At 37.4% G+C, this 15781-nt stretch overlaps 1 protein-coding gene across 1 annotated transcript in view; it reads left to right on the forward strand.

The window, feature by feature from the left end:
• TMEM161B (transmembrane protein 161B) overlaps positions 1 to 15781 on the forward strand; it is a 33635-nt gene that overhangs the window by 7377 nt on the left and 10477 nt on the right. Inside the window, exons 3-6 of the mRNA XM_082497784.1 lie at positions 3805 to 3902; positions 5611 to 5767; positions 14454 to 14605; positions 15145 to 15205. Coding sequence (XP_082353910.1) covers positions 3805 to 3902; positions 5611 to 5767; positions 14454 to 14605; positions 15145 to 15205 — 468 coding nt within the window. The remainder of the gene's footprint in view (positions 1 to 3804; positions 3903 to 5610; positions 5768 to 14453; positions 14606 to 15144; positions 15206 to 15781) is intronic.

The following is a 15781-nucleotide window of genomic DNA, read 5'->3' on the forward strand; positions in this document are numbered from 1 at the left end:
ATGGGATAGCTGTGTATCAGCTTTAGGTGGAAACAGATTTCTGATGTTCAGTCATGAAGTTCTGGAACAGCCTCCCAGAATTACAACTGTGGCAAGAACCAAGATGTCTTGAGATGGTGGAGCTGCTATGCTGATGCAGGATTTCTGAATCGGCTATGATTAAAACGAACAAACAAACAAACCCCTCTGGCTTTCTTTACGGTGACATAGGAACTTTCCTTTAGTCCTTTTTCTTTTATTCCAGTATGAGCTCTCTTATAATCCACAAACTGCATATATAATCTGCTCATTGTAATGTGATTTTTTTTTTTTTTTTTTCTGTTTTGTAGTTCTTAAGCTACGTGATTAGCAACCTTATTTGCCATACTTTGCGGTAAAGAATTAAGTCGTTCCTTTAATATTAAATACATTCTTTCAAATTTAGAAACTCATTTTATCTTAAGAGTTTTCTGTAACAAATTGAGGCAAAATAATTATAAATAGCATTACAATTTACAACTGTCCATTTAGCCAGTAATATTTATTCATATATAAAATTAACTTTAATTGCGTAACTATAACTTGAAGTCCACCCACAGGAGCCTTAAACAGAAAACCACAATTGCATTGCCAAATAATAATTGTACATTGCTCTTATTGTCTTTCCTCAGTCCTGCCATCCAAAATATGCGTGTTCATACTGTCACCAGAGCAATTACATGTACTCAGCTGTGTTGGAAGCATGGCATGTTAATGTGTGCTGACATATAAGCTTAAATTTTGTAATCTTTGGAAAATTTACTTTGAAATTTAGTTGGAACCTGTATCACAAGTCATCTATGTATGCCTTAAGTCCTTTTTCAGTTCCTAAACTTCTACATTTAATGTTTCAAATGTGATGCTATGTTTTCCTGTCTGAAGATTGATATAATTATCTTACTATATTAACATGTAACCGAGAGAATACAATTGTAATAATTGTATGTAGTTGTTTGTACTAGGGTGAATGTTAATCACAGGGGGATATGAAAATTTAAAGAAACCAGGATGGTAATGTGGAGGCTTAAATGACGTTTGCTTTGCTGTTGTAACAACAGAATGAATAATACACTTACTCTTTAGTCAATATATATAACTCTTTGTCCTCTAAAGAAGTGGCTGTTGTTGGAGGAAAACCATAGTTTAAAGTAGGAATTGTTCCTATTGAGTTGGTTTGGATGTACTGTTTTAGGTTGCAAAAAATGGAATGCAGTGCTCCTTTGAGCCAAGGAGGTGTGAAACAGATGATGTAGGAGAAATAAGGATGCGTCCATTTTATTTTATTTTTTTTTTTTCCCCCATGGCTTTTCAAGATAAAGAATTTGGTTTGTCAAGCTCAGAGTCTTGCAAAATGGAGCACCTGCTCCTTACTTAAATACTTTTCCAATTTGAACTAATTAAAAGAGAAATGTTGAAAGGAGATCCAAGGAATTTGCTAGAAAATGAGCCTTAGAAACAGCTGTGGTGTAAACTTGTTGTCCATTTTATTCAATGCTTATTGCACTTCAGTATGTTATGCTATAGGTTATAATAGCACGTGAATTTTAGGCAGATTTTCTATTCCAGAATCATTTATGTTATATTAAATTGTTAGGTTAATGAAAAGGTTCATAGCCACTATGAATTACTTGGAATTAAAGCTGTCAGTGATCCTGGGTATGTTCTGACTGTGTCTCTTGGATTGTGGGTCCCCGGGATAATTAGTGTAGGAACACCAAATTCTGTTGAGCTGAAATGGCTTCAGTTATCAAAATGCTCATCTCACTCAAGATGATGGTACTCCTGGGTGCATGTAGTCAGAAAACATCAAGAGTACAATTTGGGACAGGAAAGCACACGAAGCTTGCAGGTAGTCAAGTGGCTGGGCAGTGTTTTGGGACATCTCGTTTAGGCTTGACTTGAGCACCTAAATGTTTTGAGCAATGCTTCAGATTCCTAACCTCAGTTTTCAGTTTGTCCATTAAAATTCTTGTCCTTCGGATGATACTAAGAATTAATATAACCTGAAAAAAAAAAGTTTTTAATACTTTCTGCTTGTGTTCTCATCTCACACGTTAGCTGACAGGACATAATTCTTTAAAAATAAGTTAATGATTGATTGAATTTCTTCTTAATGCTTATGTCCCAATACCTTGTCTTTCTATGGAAGATCCACATCTCCTTTTCTAATTTAAGAGGTGCTATACCAAAATCTGGAAGAGCTTACTGTTTCTTTCTAGCCATTTAGGGGTTTTAAGTTTTGGTTTTGATTTTTTTTTTTTTTTTTTTAAATCTAAAAAACATCTTCTGATCTGCTTTAATGTTTTTTTTTGTTTGTTTGTTTTTTAATTGTCATGAGGTAAGTTTTACCCTAGTTAGTAATGGTAATCTCACAGCCCAATTTCATGTAAATTGACTTTGTTCAGGTTCTTTTAGGAGCATTCTGTTTTCTTCAATTTAAAGTTTGGCAGCGTGGCTTATTTTCAGGAAAGTGAAGGTCATGATGTTGCTATAGTTTCAGAGTTCCAGATGAAAATGCACTTTTTACTCTAGATATGTCAGCTTTTATGGTCTTCACATGTATCTCTGCTGTGAAAAATGGTTCCTTAAAGGTGTTTTAATTCTAACCAACAATTTGTAAAACATAGTCTAACTTCATATTATACATATAAGACATAATTTAGTTTATACCATATTTCCAACATCGTTCAGTGGAACTGGAAAAGGGGAGTGATGGTGGCTAGAAGAAAGGCTTCCACACAAGAAGCAGCAGCATAAGGCTTACTTGTGTGAGAACTGGCTGAGGGTTTTGCAACAGGTACGTACCCAGTGCGCAGAGGGCGGATAGGGAGTAGTAAACTTACTACTATGTTACACACGGAGTCACTGAATGACGTTAGTAGAGTAGATTTAAGGACTTCTCAGTTTGGGACACGCAGTGTGGAACTTGGTGCCTCAAGACACTATGCAGCTCAACATTTGATTGCCTCATTCCTGCCATTTGTATAAGCAAGTAGCCACAGTATGAATTGAAACAAGTCTGTAGTATTTCGACACAAAGCCTGTTAGATTGGAAAATTATCTTAAAATTGTCTTTGCTTGATGGCTAGTAGGATGGATCTTTCAAGGATCTAGGTTAGTCCAGCTTGTATGACGTGCTTGCTAAGCACCCTGTTGTGACAAAAAGGCCTAATGCTCTGTTGGGAAATTTCTTTTTCATTTTTTTCCTTATCAGCTTTTTTCCGAGGTAGGTTACTGCTTTTTGTTATTTCCAGTGAATGTTCTGTAAATTAACACTGCCAAGTCTGTCTGTTTTACTCAATTTCAATCCAAAGACTTTAACGCTTTTGTCTTTCAGCATCGTGGTCTAGACCTCAATTAAAAAGTCTCAATTTAACTTTGATTTTTCTTCAGGGTATCTGTATGGCAATGTGGGTATATTCTGGTTTGTGGGAACTTGCTAGAACACCCTGTAGCTCCCTGAACAGAGGAAATAAGTGGGCTGAAGTAAATACTGGCCACCGGATCTTGCTGTAATACATGCTCTGGATGCAGCATATGGAAGCTATTTAAGCCCATACCACAGTAGTATGTCAGACCCTTGCAAGAAAGGAAGCAAGGAATCATTGACATACCTGGTTGTTTCTCAAGATTTGAACTTGAGTTAATGCTTTTAGCTAGCTAGATAAAAATATTTGCATTTGGCAAAGAAGTGGTCTGCGGTTTTCATGAATTTCAAATGTCATTGTATCTCGAAGAAGTTTATTTTGTCACATCTGCATATGTATTATCTATTTATTTTTACAGAAAATATAATGGACATATTGAAAACAAACCCCTAACCATTCCAAAAGACATCGATCTTCATCTGGAGACAAAATCGGTGACTGAAAGGGACACTATTGGTAAGAATAAGTGGATGCAGATGATAGTGTGTTATTTCAAATACGTCCTCATTCTTTCTATCAAGTGTTTATTTACAGTGAATGCTGAAATATCTTTTTTTAGAGACAATGAATGAATAGAAGTACAATTGATAATAAAGTTAAATGAGAAGGCAAGAATTAGGGCTAAGTCTCCTTTGTTGTTCCAGAGCTGACATCTTAATAGCAGTGTTATTGGAAAGGATAAGTAGGTGAAATCCAGCATAAAGCACATCTATTGTTGGATCAGGCACCCATAGCAGTATAAGACAACACCCAAAGGATCCCATTGTAGTCTATTTGAAATAGAGATCATAGCTTTGTACAAGAAAATGACAATTGGCAGATGTCGAAACATATACTTTCTGCTATCCTATCTATTTAAAATAGGAAATGTGCTGTAGCATTAAAACCTAGACCTTTCAACCACACATCTGAAGTGTTGAGGTAAAATGCTTAGAAGATGAAAGTGACAGTACCAAAATAAGCAGCATTAAGTGTTTTGGAAGTTGCTGGTTTTTTAAATGGTAACTTTTGATTCCTTAATCATAACTAGTCATTCTGTTACAGAAAACACATATGGCTATGTATGTATGTATGGTACGTATTTTCTTTGTATCTACATTTTTATGTGCATGTGTTCTGTGGATAAGTATAGAAAGAAAGGAAGCATAGTCCTATGCAGGAGATTTCACAGCTTAAATTATTGACGGCAATGTAGAAAATACCAGTTTTTTGAAGCTGGCACATAAATAAACCATTCACGAGTGTCAATTAGTGTTATTTTCTTGAAATTATAGCATGTAACTGTCTCCCTGAGTATTTGCAGATACTGACACAGCATAGGGTTTAACTGTGTTTAAAAAGTTGTGTATACAAACTTTTGTTGAATCTAACCGGATAAGTATTTCCAAGTCCTATACTTACTTTGAAATAACTGAGCTTGGCTGATTTCATGTGTTTGATGGTGGGTGGTAGTCAACAGAGAACTGCTCAGTAATGTTTTGTGACTTTTTAACTGCGTAGATGTAGGGAAGGTGTTTGGGAGGGACAGGCTGCACTTCATTTTCACAAATTGTTCTTTGCAGTTCCCAGCACCTATGGGAGCTTTCTCTTCATAAATCATGCAGCCTGCATGCAAGACAGTATGATCCTCATTTTTTACGGTGGAATTTACACAATGATTTATTGCTGTACAGGAGATATTAACAAAATCTGGAAGAACAGACCATCAGCATCTTAGATGTTGGCTTTTTTTAAAGAAAAAGAGGAAGTATTTATAGGTAGTATTTTAAATGATTGCCAATGAACTTTTAATGTTTAACAGAGTCAAAAAAACTTTTACCTGGAATTGCAGCTAGACTTAACTGGAAAACCATTTTCTGTCGTGATGTTGAGCTTTAAGTCTGCTTTTTGAATTTAGGATGTTAATGTATAGAAGCTGAGATGATAAAATCTTGTAGCCTTTTAAATTTGAATAGTAATCAAGTATTGATTTACAGAAGTGAAGAGTGAAGTTCACATTGTTGAGTCGAAAAAATGTGGCTTTTTTGCTGTTGTTGCTCTTTACTTGGGTCTACCTAGACCCCAGTTAATTGAAAACATTTTTTAATTCACAATCCATTCTATGTATGTCAGTACCTGCCTTAAAATATCTAACCTTTAACATTTGCAAACTTGTATTTTTCAGCATTGCATTATTTTCCGGAGTATCAGTGGTTGGTGGATTTCACTGTTGCAGCTACAGTTGTGTATGTGGTGACGGAAGCCTATTACAGTATTGTGAAGCCCTCACAAGAAATGAATATCAGTGTAGTGTGGTGTCTGCTTGTCTTGGCTTTTGCAGTGTATCCTTTTCTGTTTTCTTAAGTCACTCTGTTCCAAATAGTTTACATCATTCTGCAATTCATATAAAGCTCTGTGTTGTTCATTGGCAAGATACACAAATTTGGAAGAAGGATCGTGTAAGCTGGTGCCATTGTTGGGTAATGTACATGCTGATAGCAATAGCTTGTTAACATTAATATCAAACCACTTATGGAAAAAATACATATATGTGAACATATGGGTAGTGCTTGTCTGTAGCATGTAGTCATTCTAAACTAATTTGGTTTTGTCCTCTTTGGCAATCAGAAATAGACTTCTGTACAGAAAGTATTTACAACTTTTGGAGGAGCATGCAATTTACTGCACACTGCTTGTTTTCAGTATGTTTAGTCTGATACTTCCTGAACAAAATAGTACAGTAATGTGTACACTAATTTATTGCAAAGATGCATGCCTGAAGTCATAATTTTAAAATATATTCAAGACACTTTTGCAAAGTTCACAGAAAATAAAATGTGTAGACAGTTGTAGGAGCTGAGGTGGTATGTTTTCAAAGCACCGTAAAAAGCTCAACTCCCCTCTGAAACTGAGGGAAACAAAAGTGGAGTATTGGGAAACAGGCAATATCAAACCATAAAAAGAAGCAGCTGTTTTGTTTGTTTTTACTGGAGAAGGCAGTATCAGACATTGATGCTTGTGTGGTAATTAACTGCTTTCCACATACCAAGCCAGATGTACAATTTTGGGAGGAAAGTTGCCTTTTAAAGACGTGATAGGTGATAAAGCAGTGGAATTGAATGAGGGACTACAAGAGTGCAGGTTATGCAAAGGTGAGTTAGAAAATTAATTTCTGCAACTCCTCTGCTTCCTTAACAGCTGACAGCCAGATAGGGTGCTAAGTTAGGGTCCATATAGCACTTGAATATTCAAAACTGATTCCTCTGTATAAATGCCTGTTCTTCAGTAGAGATTCTTACTGTGTTGTGGGTTTTCTTTGTGTTTTCTTTTTTGGTGTTAACAATAGCTGGGTGTGTTGTGTAAAACCTTGGAACTCTAATGCTTGGTTATATTTGGCTAACAGTCGTGGGTATGCTTAATGCTTGTCTGTACTTGATAATTATTAAAATGTGTGCTGTCTTTATGTTAAGGACAGGAATTATTTATCTAAGTACCCTGAAGTATAAATGATATCCAGAATTTTTCTTGTAGTGAGTAATAACTTGCTTTCCAGGCCAGGTGTTCCTCCTTTGACTTGTGAGCAGACAGATCCACAGTCCAAAAGGTGTTTTTTCTAGTCTGCTAGGTAATGACAGGAAAGTTAGCGTCTGGCTCTTGTGCACCTTATAATCATACTATAGCTATTATAGTTTATGGAAGGCAGGTCCTGCCAGACGAACCTGATCTCCTTCTATGACAAAATAACCAGAATATTGGACAAGGGAAAGGCTGTTGATATTGTATACCTGGACTTTCAAAAAGCATTCGATACTGTCCCCCATACAATTCTCGTGGGAAAAACTGGCTTCGCACGGCCTGGATGAGCATTTGATCCGCTGGATCAAGCACTGGTTGACTGGAAGGTCCCAAAGAGTGGTGCTCAATGGATTTAAATCCAGCTGGCGGCCGGTCACAAGTGGTGTGCCTCAGGGCTCAGTGTTGGGACCATTTCTGTTTAACATCTTTATTGATGATCTCGATAAGGACATAGGGTGTATCATCAGCAAGTTCGCAGATGACACCAAGTTAAGCAGGAGTGTTGATTCCCAGGAGGATAGGGAAGCTCTACAGAGAGACTTAGATTGGATCATTGGGCCAACATCAATGGTATGAGTTTCAACAAGGGCAAGTGCCAGGTCCTGCACTTGGGCCACAATAACCCCGTGCAGCGCTACAGGCTTGGGGAGGTGTGGCTGGAAAGCTGCCGCGCAGAAAGAGACCTGGGGGTTCTAATTGACAAGCGGCTGAATATGAGCCGGCAGTGCGCCCAGGTGGCCAAGAAAGCCAACGGCATCCTGGCTTGTATTAGAAATAGCGTGGCCAGCAGAAGTAGGGAGGTGATTGTGCCCCTGTACTCAGCACTGGTGAGGCCACACCTCGAGTATTGTGTCCAGTTTTGGGCACCTCAATACAAGAGAGATATGGAGGTGCTGGAGCGAGTGCAGAGGAGGGCAACGAAGCTGGTGAAGGGCCTAGCAAACAAATCATACGAAGAGCGGTTGAAGGAGCTGGGTCTGTTTAGTTGGAGGAGGAGGAGGCTGAGGGGAGACCTCATCACTCTCTACAACTATTTGAAAGGACACTGTAGAGAGGTTGGTGCTGGTCTCTTCTCACAGGTAATTAATGACAGAACAAGAGGGAATGGCTTCAAGCTCCAACAGAGTAGATTTAGACTGAACATCAGGAAAGAATTTTTCACAGCAAGAGTGGTCGGGCATTGGAATAGGCTGCCCAGGGAGGCAGTTGAGTCACCATCCCTGGATGTGTTTAAGAGACGTTTAGATGTGGTGTTGGGGGATATGGTGTAGGGGAGAACTTTGTAGAGTAGGGTAGATGGTTGGACTCGATGATCCCAAGGGTCTCTTCCAACCTAGACAATTCTATGATTCTATAGCTAATATACAGCTGTTATTGCACAGCCTTTATTTTCTTTGTTTGGGTGAAGTCATGAATTCTAGTTTAATCTTGGCAGAGGGAAGGAGAGAGAGGCAGCTACTGCTTAAGAAATCAGAAATAAAAGCCAACACCTTTGACTCCCATTTTGAGGATGAGGGGGAGGTTAATAGAACTAATGGAAAAACAAGCTTCAAATACTAAAACCACAACGCACTCTTAAATTTATTGGTGGCAATGCTCCATTTGCTTCATCTTTCAAATCTTGGGTGTAGCCAACTTAAATAATACTACAGTGATTGCAACTCTGGGTGAAACAGACTTGTGAATTATATATTGTAAGAAAATCCACTGCAATAATTCTTTCTTATAGTGGTATTTGAATACAATCCTAATCTCTGCTTTCACTTGGTCATCAATTCAGGGCAAAACCAAATGCAGAAATTAAAAAAGATTAAGTTGCCTGGCAGTATAAGCTTTCTGTCGCAGCAGTATGAACATGCAAATAGGTATGAATTGAGCCTAACTCAACATTTCCAGCCAGTTTTATCCTAATCTAGCTGAAGCACTTAGATCTAGTTACACATGTGGACCAGGAGGAGATTGAAGCAGATGTAGTATTCTCTGAATGTTAGAAGCCTATTAGCTATATTTTCTCACTAGCCTTGCTACGTGACTGAAAGAGAAGTGAGATCAGATAGAATAGTTTGAAAAGCAAAAGATCATGTGCCAAAAGCTAAATTTATTTAACAAGCTGTGAACAGTTAATTGCATGCTTTGGCATTTTTGTACCTAGGCATGCATTGGCTAAGGCACCAATATTGTTTTGAGTTTTTGGTAATAAGCAGAACACTTTAGAGAGGAAATCCTTGAGGACTTCTGTCAGTTTGTTGGGGTGAGAGAACGGTTGGGGAAGTTAGAGTTTAAAGTTCATGTGGCACTTCTAGAAACATATGCAAATTTGGGAAAGCCCAGAGAATGGCCTGATAGGTAGCACCAAGCCTTCAGAAATAAATAAATTCTGGGAAATAAGAAACCTGTATACAAATGTAACCTTTTTTTTTTTTTTTTTTTTTTTTTTTACCTCTGTTTTGGAATGTGTTATCAAGCAGTGGAGCCTAGATTTTAGGCTTTTAAATGAATCACTTAAGAAACAATTGTACGTTTTTGGGTAGTTTGAAAGAGATAATGGGTAGTTGAACAGTCATTTATTAATTGTAGAAAGGAAACAAATAGTCAGAACTAGTTTTCTACCATTATGTACAACTTTTATTTACTCTTTTTTTTCTGTGGCATTATATAAACCTTATTTTTATCAAAGGTTTCTCTACATAGTAGGTGATTTTTGTAGAAATCCATGTGAAGTCACTGCTTCCTAATATTGAATAAGTCTTTGCTTAATTACCTGCATGGTTTCTGGACTGATGGGATGTGGTAATGTGATCATGTGCAATCTGAGGGGTTAGTGGCAATGCAAAAGGCTGCAGCACCAGCAAGCACGGCCTGAACTTTATATCAGAGTTAACATTTCCATAAACATGCTAATATAAATTAATCCGGGCATTACAGCTTTTTGGGTGAAGAGTACGGTGCAAAGAGTGATATACAGAGGTATTGATAACAATCCTTGTGATCACTAGTACCTAGGCAGGTGAAAAGAGATTTCAGAAGAAAACTGTTTCATTCATGGGTTGTCACATCAGTCCTCTGGGATGCTGAGAATACTTTAAAGCTTACATAACTATTTACTAATTCAGTATGTCAAGACCAGAAATAATTCATCATAATTTAAGTGTTAAAAAAATTTAATTGCCTCCATATTTTCGGTTGAAAGCCGTCAACATGATACGTCAAGAATTAATTCTAGAACAATTTTGTGTTTCGATGACAGGTATTTCTTCTGTTTCATGGCTGTGTGTTAAGAGGTGATAGGCTGTACTAAGGATTTGGCTGACAGAATGACCAAAAAAAGGTTGGAGAAGATGGAAGTGATGATTGGAATTTTTTTCAAGCATGTCTTCCAAAATGATTTTGATTTTGGTTCAGTGCAATAACCTACTATTAGCACTTTTTGACGTTCATAGTGTAGACATTCAGAAAGATTCTAGAAATGAATCTAGTCCATACATCTGTGTTTTAATAGAAATTTAGTCTAAAAGGAGTAGTACGTAAATTTAGTATTTGAGTTCCAGTGTTTTGAGTATATCGGCATTACTTTGATGGTAGTTGTGCTAGGCACAACTAAGGTAGCTTTAAACATGTTTCATGTGCTGAAATGTGTGTACAACTGTGTTAGCGGTACCTTGGTGAAAGATGCCAGATTCTGCTGCCAGACGGGGTAGATGCTCAAGTGGCAGCTCATGCTCACTTTACCCACTGTAAGCCTAGGGCTTACACCACGATGTGGCCCACACCACAATGAGTTTTCACAAACATTAACATTATTTTTGCAAGAAACATTGCAAAACTCATTTTTAAGCCAAAATTCACAATCACCAGGTCATGACCAATGATCTGTCTTAAAAATATTCATTGTCTTTGTTTTGCAAGATCTTTTGTTACTCCTCTTCAGGTACTGGAAACTGCTCAGTGAGTGCAGGCTAACAGCATGAAAAGTGATCAACCGACACAGTGTCCTGCAGCCTTTAAAAAATATTGAACACTGAGCAGGTGGTACAGCAGGTCTTCTAAATGCTGCCTCCAAGAAACATCTTTGAGTCTTCCTAAGACCACCTAGACATAAAGTGGACCTACAGGAGAGCTGGGGAAGGACTTTTTACTGGGGCACGTAGCGATAGGATGAGGGGGAATGGCTTTAAACTGGAAGAGGGCAGGTTCAGGTTGAACATTAGGAAGAAGTTTTTCCCTGTGAGGGTGGTGAGGCACTGGCCCAGGTTGCCCAGAGAGGTTGTTGAGGCCCCATCCCTGGAGGTGTTCAAGGCCAGGCTGGACGTGGCCTTTGGCAACCTGGGCTGGTGGGAGGTGTCCCTGCCCATGGCAGGGGGGTTGGAACTCAATGACCTTCAAGGTCCTTTCCAACCTAAACCATTCTATGATTTAAAGATGTATTTTTCTGTTCTGCTAAAAATAAGAGTTCCCTATCCTGGAACTATTTATCCACACCACCAACTGTGAGGGTGGTATTGTTCACACTGCAGTCCAGTGGATCGAGGCAAATGGTAGATTAGTAAATTTCACTGGCTACTTTTGGAAAATGTATCACTGGCATAGCAAAGGAAAGCGATGGTCTTAACTTGACCAAAGGTTGATGTAGGGAAAGTCAGCCATCAAATAGATTAAAATAACCTCTAAGTCTGAAACTAATTTTTTTTCTACATACGTGCAATTAGAAAGAATATAGAGGAGTTTATTTGGTTTTCACTTGTGAATCCAAAAGTTTCATGTATTTTAATAGAAACAGAAGGTGGATCTTTTTCTCTTCAACCATGTGCATAAATACCAGTGGACCATGTCATTAAAAAATTCCATAATTGTAGCAATTTAAAAGATAAAATTGTTTTTGTAAAAGTGCATACCACAAATTCTATAGGTGTATTACCTTTTTGTGACCAAAAAAAAGGTAATAAAAGGTGGGGTAGAGAACCTATTTGCTTAGCACTGTATAGTCCTGAATTATTTCTTTTGTAGGTCCTGAAACGTAGGTCAAGCAGTGAAAGGAAGTGATGAAGTGAGCCGTAATGCTTTGATTTTTCTCCGTCCCTAAAAGAGGTAGCAGTGGTGATTATTCAACTAGCACAGGGTTTCAGTCTCACATAGTTTGCATAATCATTAATTTATATATTGAATTCTGAATCTGCACTATAATTGGAATTTACTGCCAGCACGCTTTCTTTTTCTTGGTTGTATTTTCTACATCGAGATAGTCATCATCCTTTAGGCACAATCCATAGTTGAAAACATGAGTTATCTAGGGGGTTATAAATCTATTTATAAGTTAGGATTATTGATCACAAACTGTTATGAAGTCCTTTGTATAACTTCAAGATTTGAAATTAATGTGTTTTCAATTTGTGATCGACATGCCTAGCTCTAAAGACACTCGGTTTAAGAATGTATTATTAGAGAAACAGAGCTTTCCAGAACACAGTCTGTATGACCTATTATGTACCTCTTTTTAGGATGAGGTAAGTCTTCCTTTAGATATATCAGTTATTTCTGCGAGGCATGGAGGGAGCTTAAGTTGATTACTCTGAGCTTATAGTTATTAGATGCTGTGCTTAGGCCCCTTCATTGTGTGCATGAGTACCTCTCTGCATATACAGGAGGTAGAACAATGTGTATGTTAAATATGTGTTGCTTAATAAAATGCCATATTGCATAATCATAGAGTTTCTTGAGAGATTAACTGGTGACTGTTCAAATGTTTTACTGTATAGATAGGGGGGTGGTTAGTAGATCGAGAGAGGTCCTCCTTCCCCTCTACTCTGCCCTGGTGAGACCGCATCTGGAATATTGTGTCCAGTTCTGGGCCCCTCAGTTCAAGAAGGACAGAGAGCTGCTGGAGAGAGTCCAGCGTAGGGCAACTAAGATGATGAAGGGAGTGGAGCATCTCCCTTATGAGGAAAGACTGAGGGAGCTGGGTCTCTTTAGTTTGGAGAAGAGGAGACTGAGGGGTGATCTTATTAGCGTTTATAAATATATAAAGGGGGAATGCCATGAGGATGGAGCCAGGCTCTTCTCAGTAGCGACCAGTGATAGGACAAGGGGTAATGGATTCAAGCTGGAACACAAGAGGTTCCACTTAAATTTGAGAAGAAACTTCTTCTCAGTGAGGGTGACAGAGCACTGGCACAGGCTGCCCAGGGAGGTTGTGGAGTCTCCTTCTCTGGAGACATTCAAAACTCGCCTGGACGCCTTCCTGTGCAACCTCATCTGGGTATTCCTGCTCCGACAGGGGGATTGGACTAGATGATCTTTTGAGGTCCCTTCCAATCCCTAGCATACTGTGATACTCTAAAACATGTTTTCATGTAATCTACATCTTAAAATACTTCCAGTATTAAAAAAGTGCAAATATGAATGAGTATGTTGTTGCATAGTGGGGGAAAAAAGGTACAGTTTATGCTTAAAATCTTCTTTTCCCTTTTTATCTTTGGTTTTTAAAAGCAGGTGACGTCCAGAGTAATCTCCAGGTACTTTATTTAAATATGGACTGGATATTGCCTGCCCTTCAAAAAAGAAAAAAATCAGTTACAATGGGCTGCAGTTCATAGTAATAAGAGTTGATAATATATAATGAAAAATTTATCCTAATCTACTGTTTAACTTTGGAGCGAATTATGTTCAGAAATGTGTTTAAAAAAGAGAACGCTTAATTTTAAAAACAACTTGATAACAGAGCAGGTGATTTCTTAAATGTTCATATTTGTGGCACTGGGGCTATGTGAAAAGACTTAATATATCATGCCAAACTATACAGGATTTTTTTAAGGTCGGGTTTTTTTTTTTTTTTTCCTAAGATAAGCATGGGGTTAATTCCTAGATAGTACTAAATGTGCTGTTGTTCTGCTATCCTCGATGGCTGAGAAATCTCAAACACATGCATGGGAAAGTAGAGAAATGCAAGAAAAATACCTGTAGCTCCTCTGTGGTTAAAAATGTGTTTATTCACTTCCCTGCCATCACAGTTGTTGCATTCAAAAGTAGTATTTTGGATTTAGAAATTAATTAAAACTTGAGTTGGGTAGTTTGATGGAATGTTTTTCATTTAGCTCAATATTTTGCATTGAAGATACTGTTGTCTTATTTCTTGTTTGATCTAACTTCTGATTATGTAATCATTTACATTTGAACTGTGGTTTAATTCTCCTAGCTGGATAGTGAATATTGCTGCAATTAACTATAAGCCTATATCAGAACTATACTCCAGAGTAGTTTATTCCTGGCTACCTGTTATGTGATTATTGTGCTGTATGGTATTCTGTAATTTTAACCTGAAAATGAACACGTTAACTTTTTTTAAAAAAATTGCACATCATAGAACAGCCGTAGTGTAGATGACCAAAATACAGCTTTATAATTCTTAAATATAGTTATTTTACAAATTTAATTTTCCTTGACCTTTTTCTTGTGTAGTAAGGTACTGTTTTCATTGACTACCCATTATTTCAAAGTAGAAGATGGAGGTGAAAGATCAGTCTGTGTCACCTTTGGTTTCTTCTTCTTTGTGAAAGCAATGGCAATTCTCATTGTGACAGAAAACTATCTTGAGTTTGGACTAGAATCAGGTAACTCCTTTCTTCAGTGTTTGCAACAGCTCTAGTGATTGCATGACCTCAAAAATTCTGTTTCAAGTCTTTTAGGTGTTTTTGAGACTATCTGTATTAAAATGAGCTCTGTATCTCATACATTTCTAAGAAATTTTGGTTTGGAATGCAGATTCTGAATGATATCCTGTATGTTTTCCCTGCTTTCTTTTAAATAGTGTAATCTTTGCCTTCCAGTTTTACATTTAACCTGTTGTGCTTTTCCTAGTAAAGCGAAGCTCCTTTCCTGAACATCCCCCCCCGCCCCCCCCACCCAAAAACCCCACCCTTATTAATATTATTTTTACAAACATTTTATTAATGTTCCTAATGTGTACTAATATCAGATGCTGATAATCAAGTTTTATTGAATTATGGCATATTAATTAGCACATGAAAGAGCTATGCTAGATATAAGAAAATTTGTTTAAAAGATAACCTGTTACCTAGCATTTTATTTCAAAACAGAGATTCTGCGTTTGTGCTGGCATAAAATACATATAATATATGTGTCTCTGCAGGATTCTCGAATTTCTCAGAAAGTGCTATGCAGTTTCTTGAAAAGCAGGGTTTGGAATCCCAGTAAGTTTCTGGAAATACATTTATTTGTTTTATGTGTGTGTTTATAATTGGACCACTTGGATTTTCTTAGCAAGCATTTGTTTTGCATGTTTTGCTCTTGTATGTGCTTATAATCTCTATAACAATGTGACGAGGTAGGTTAATGAAAGTGATTCATCAGCACTCACAAGTAACTTAAATTGCGTCTGTGTTTTCTCTTTTTATTTTGGAGATAGTTTCTACCCTGACATTTTGATTGTAGTTTATAAAATACAGTTCAAAACTATAAATATTTTTTTTTCCATGGTAATACCCTTCAGCTTTGCAAGGATTGGTTGAAACGGGTGATAGGTATTTTTTGCTGTTCCTGTGGTATGCAAGAGGGTGAGTGTGCAAAAGCTACAGATAGAGCTTGTGACACATTTGGTATTAGGAGTAAATTTTGGCCTTCAGTCCTGTTTTCAGATTGTATTAGTGTTTTCCTGTTATACAAAAACATTTGCTTGCTACAGGACATCCAAGTCTTGTATAGACTGCCAGAAGAACATGCCATAGCTTGTGATATTACATAAACTTACTGTTGTTGTCATAGACAGC

This window comes from Vanellus vanellus (assembly GCF_965231255.1).
Source record: "Vanellus vanellus genome assembly, chromosome: Z".
Classification (NCBI taxonomy): Eukaryota; Metazoa; Chordata; class Aves; order Charadriiformes; family Charadriidae; genus Vanellus; species Vanellus vanellus.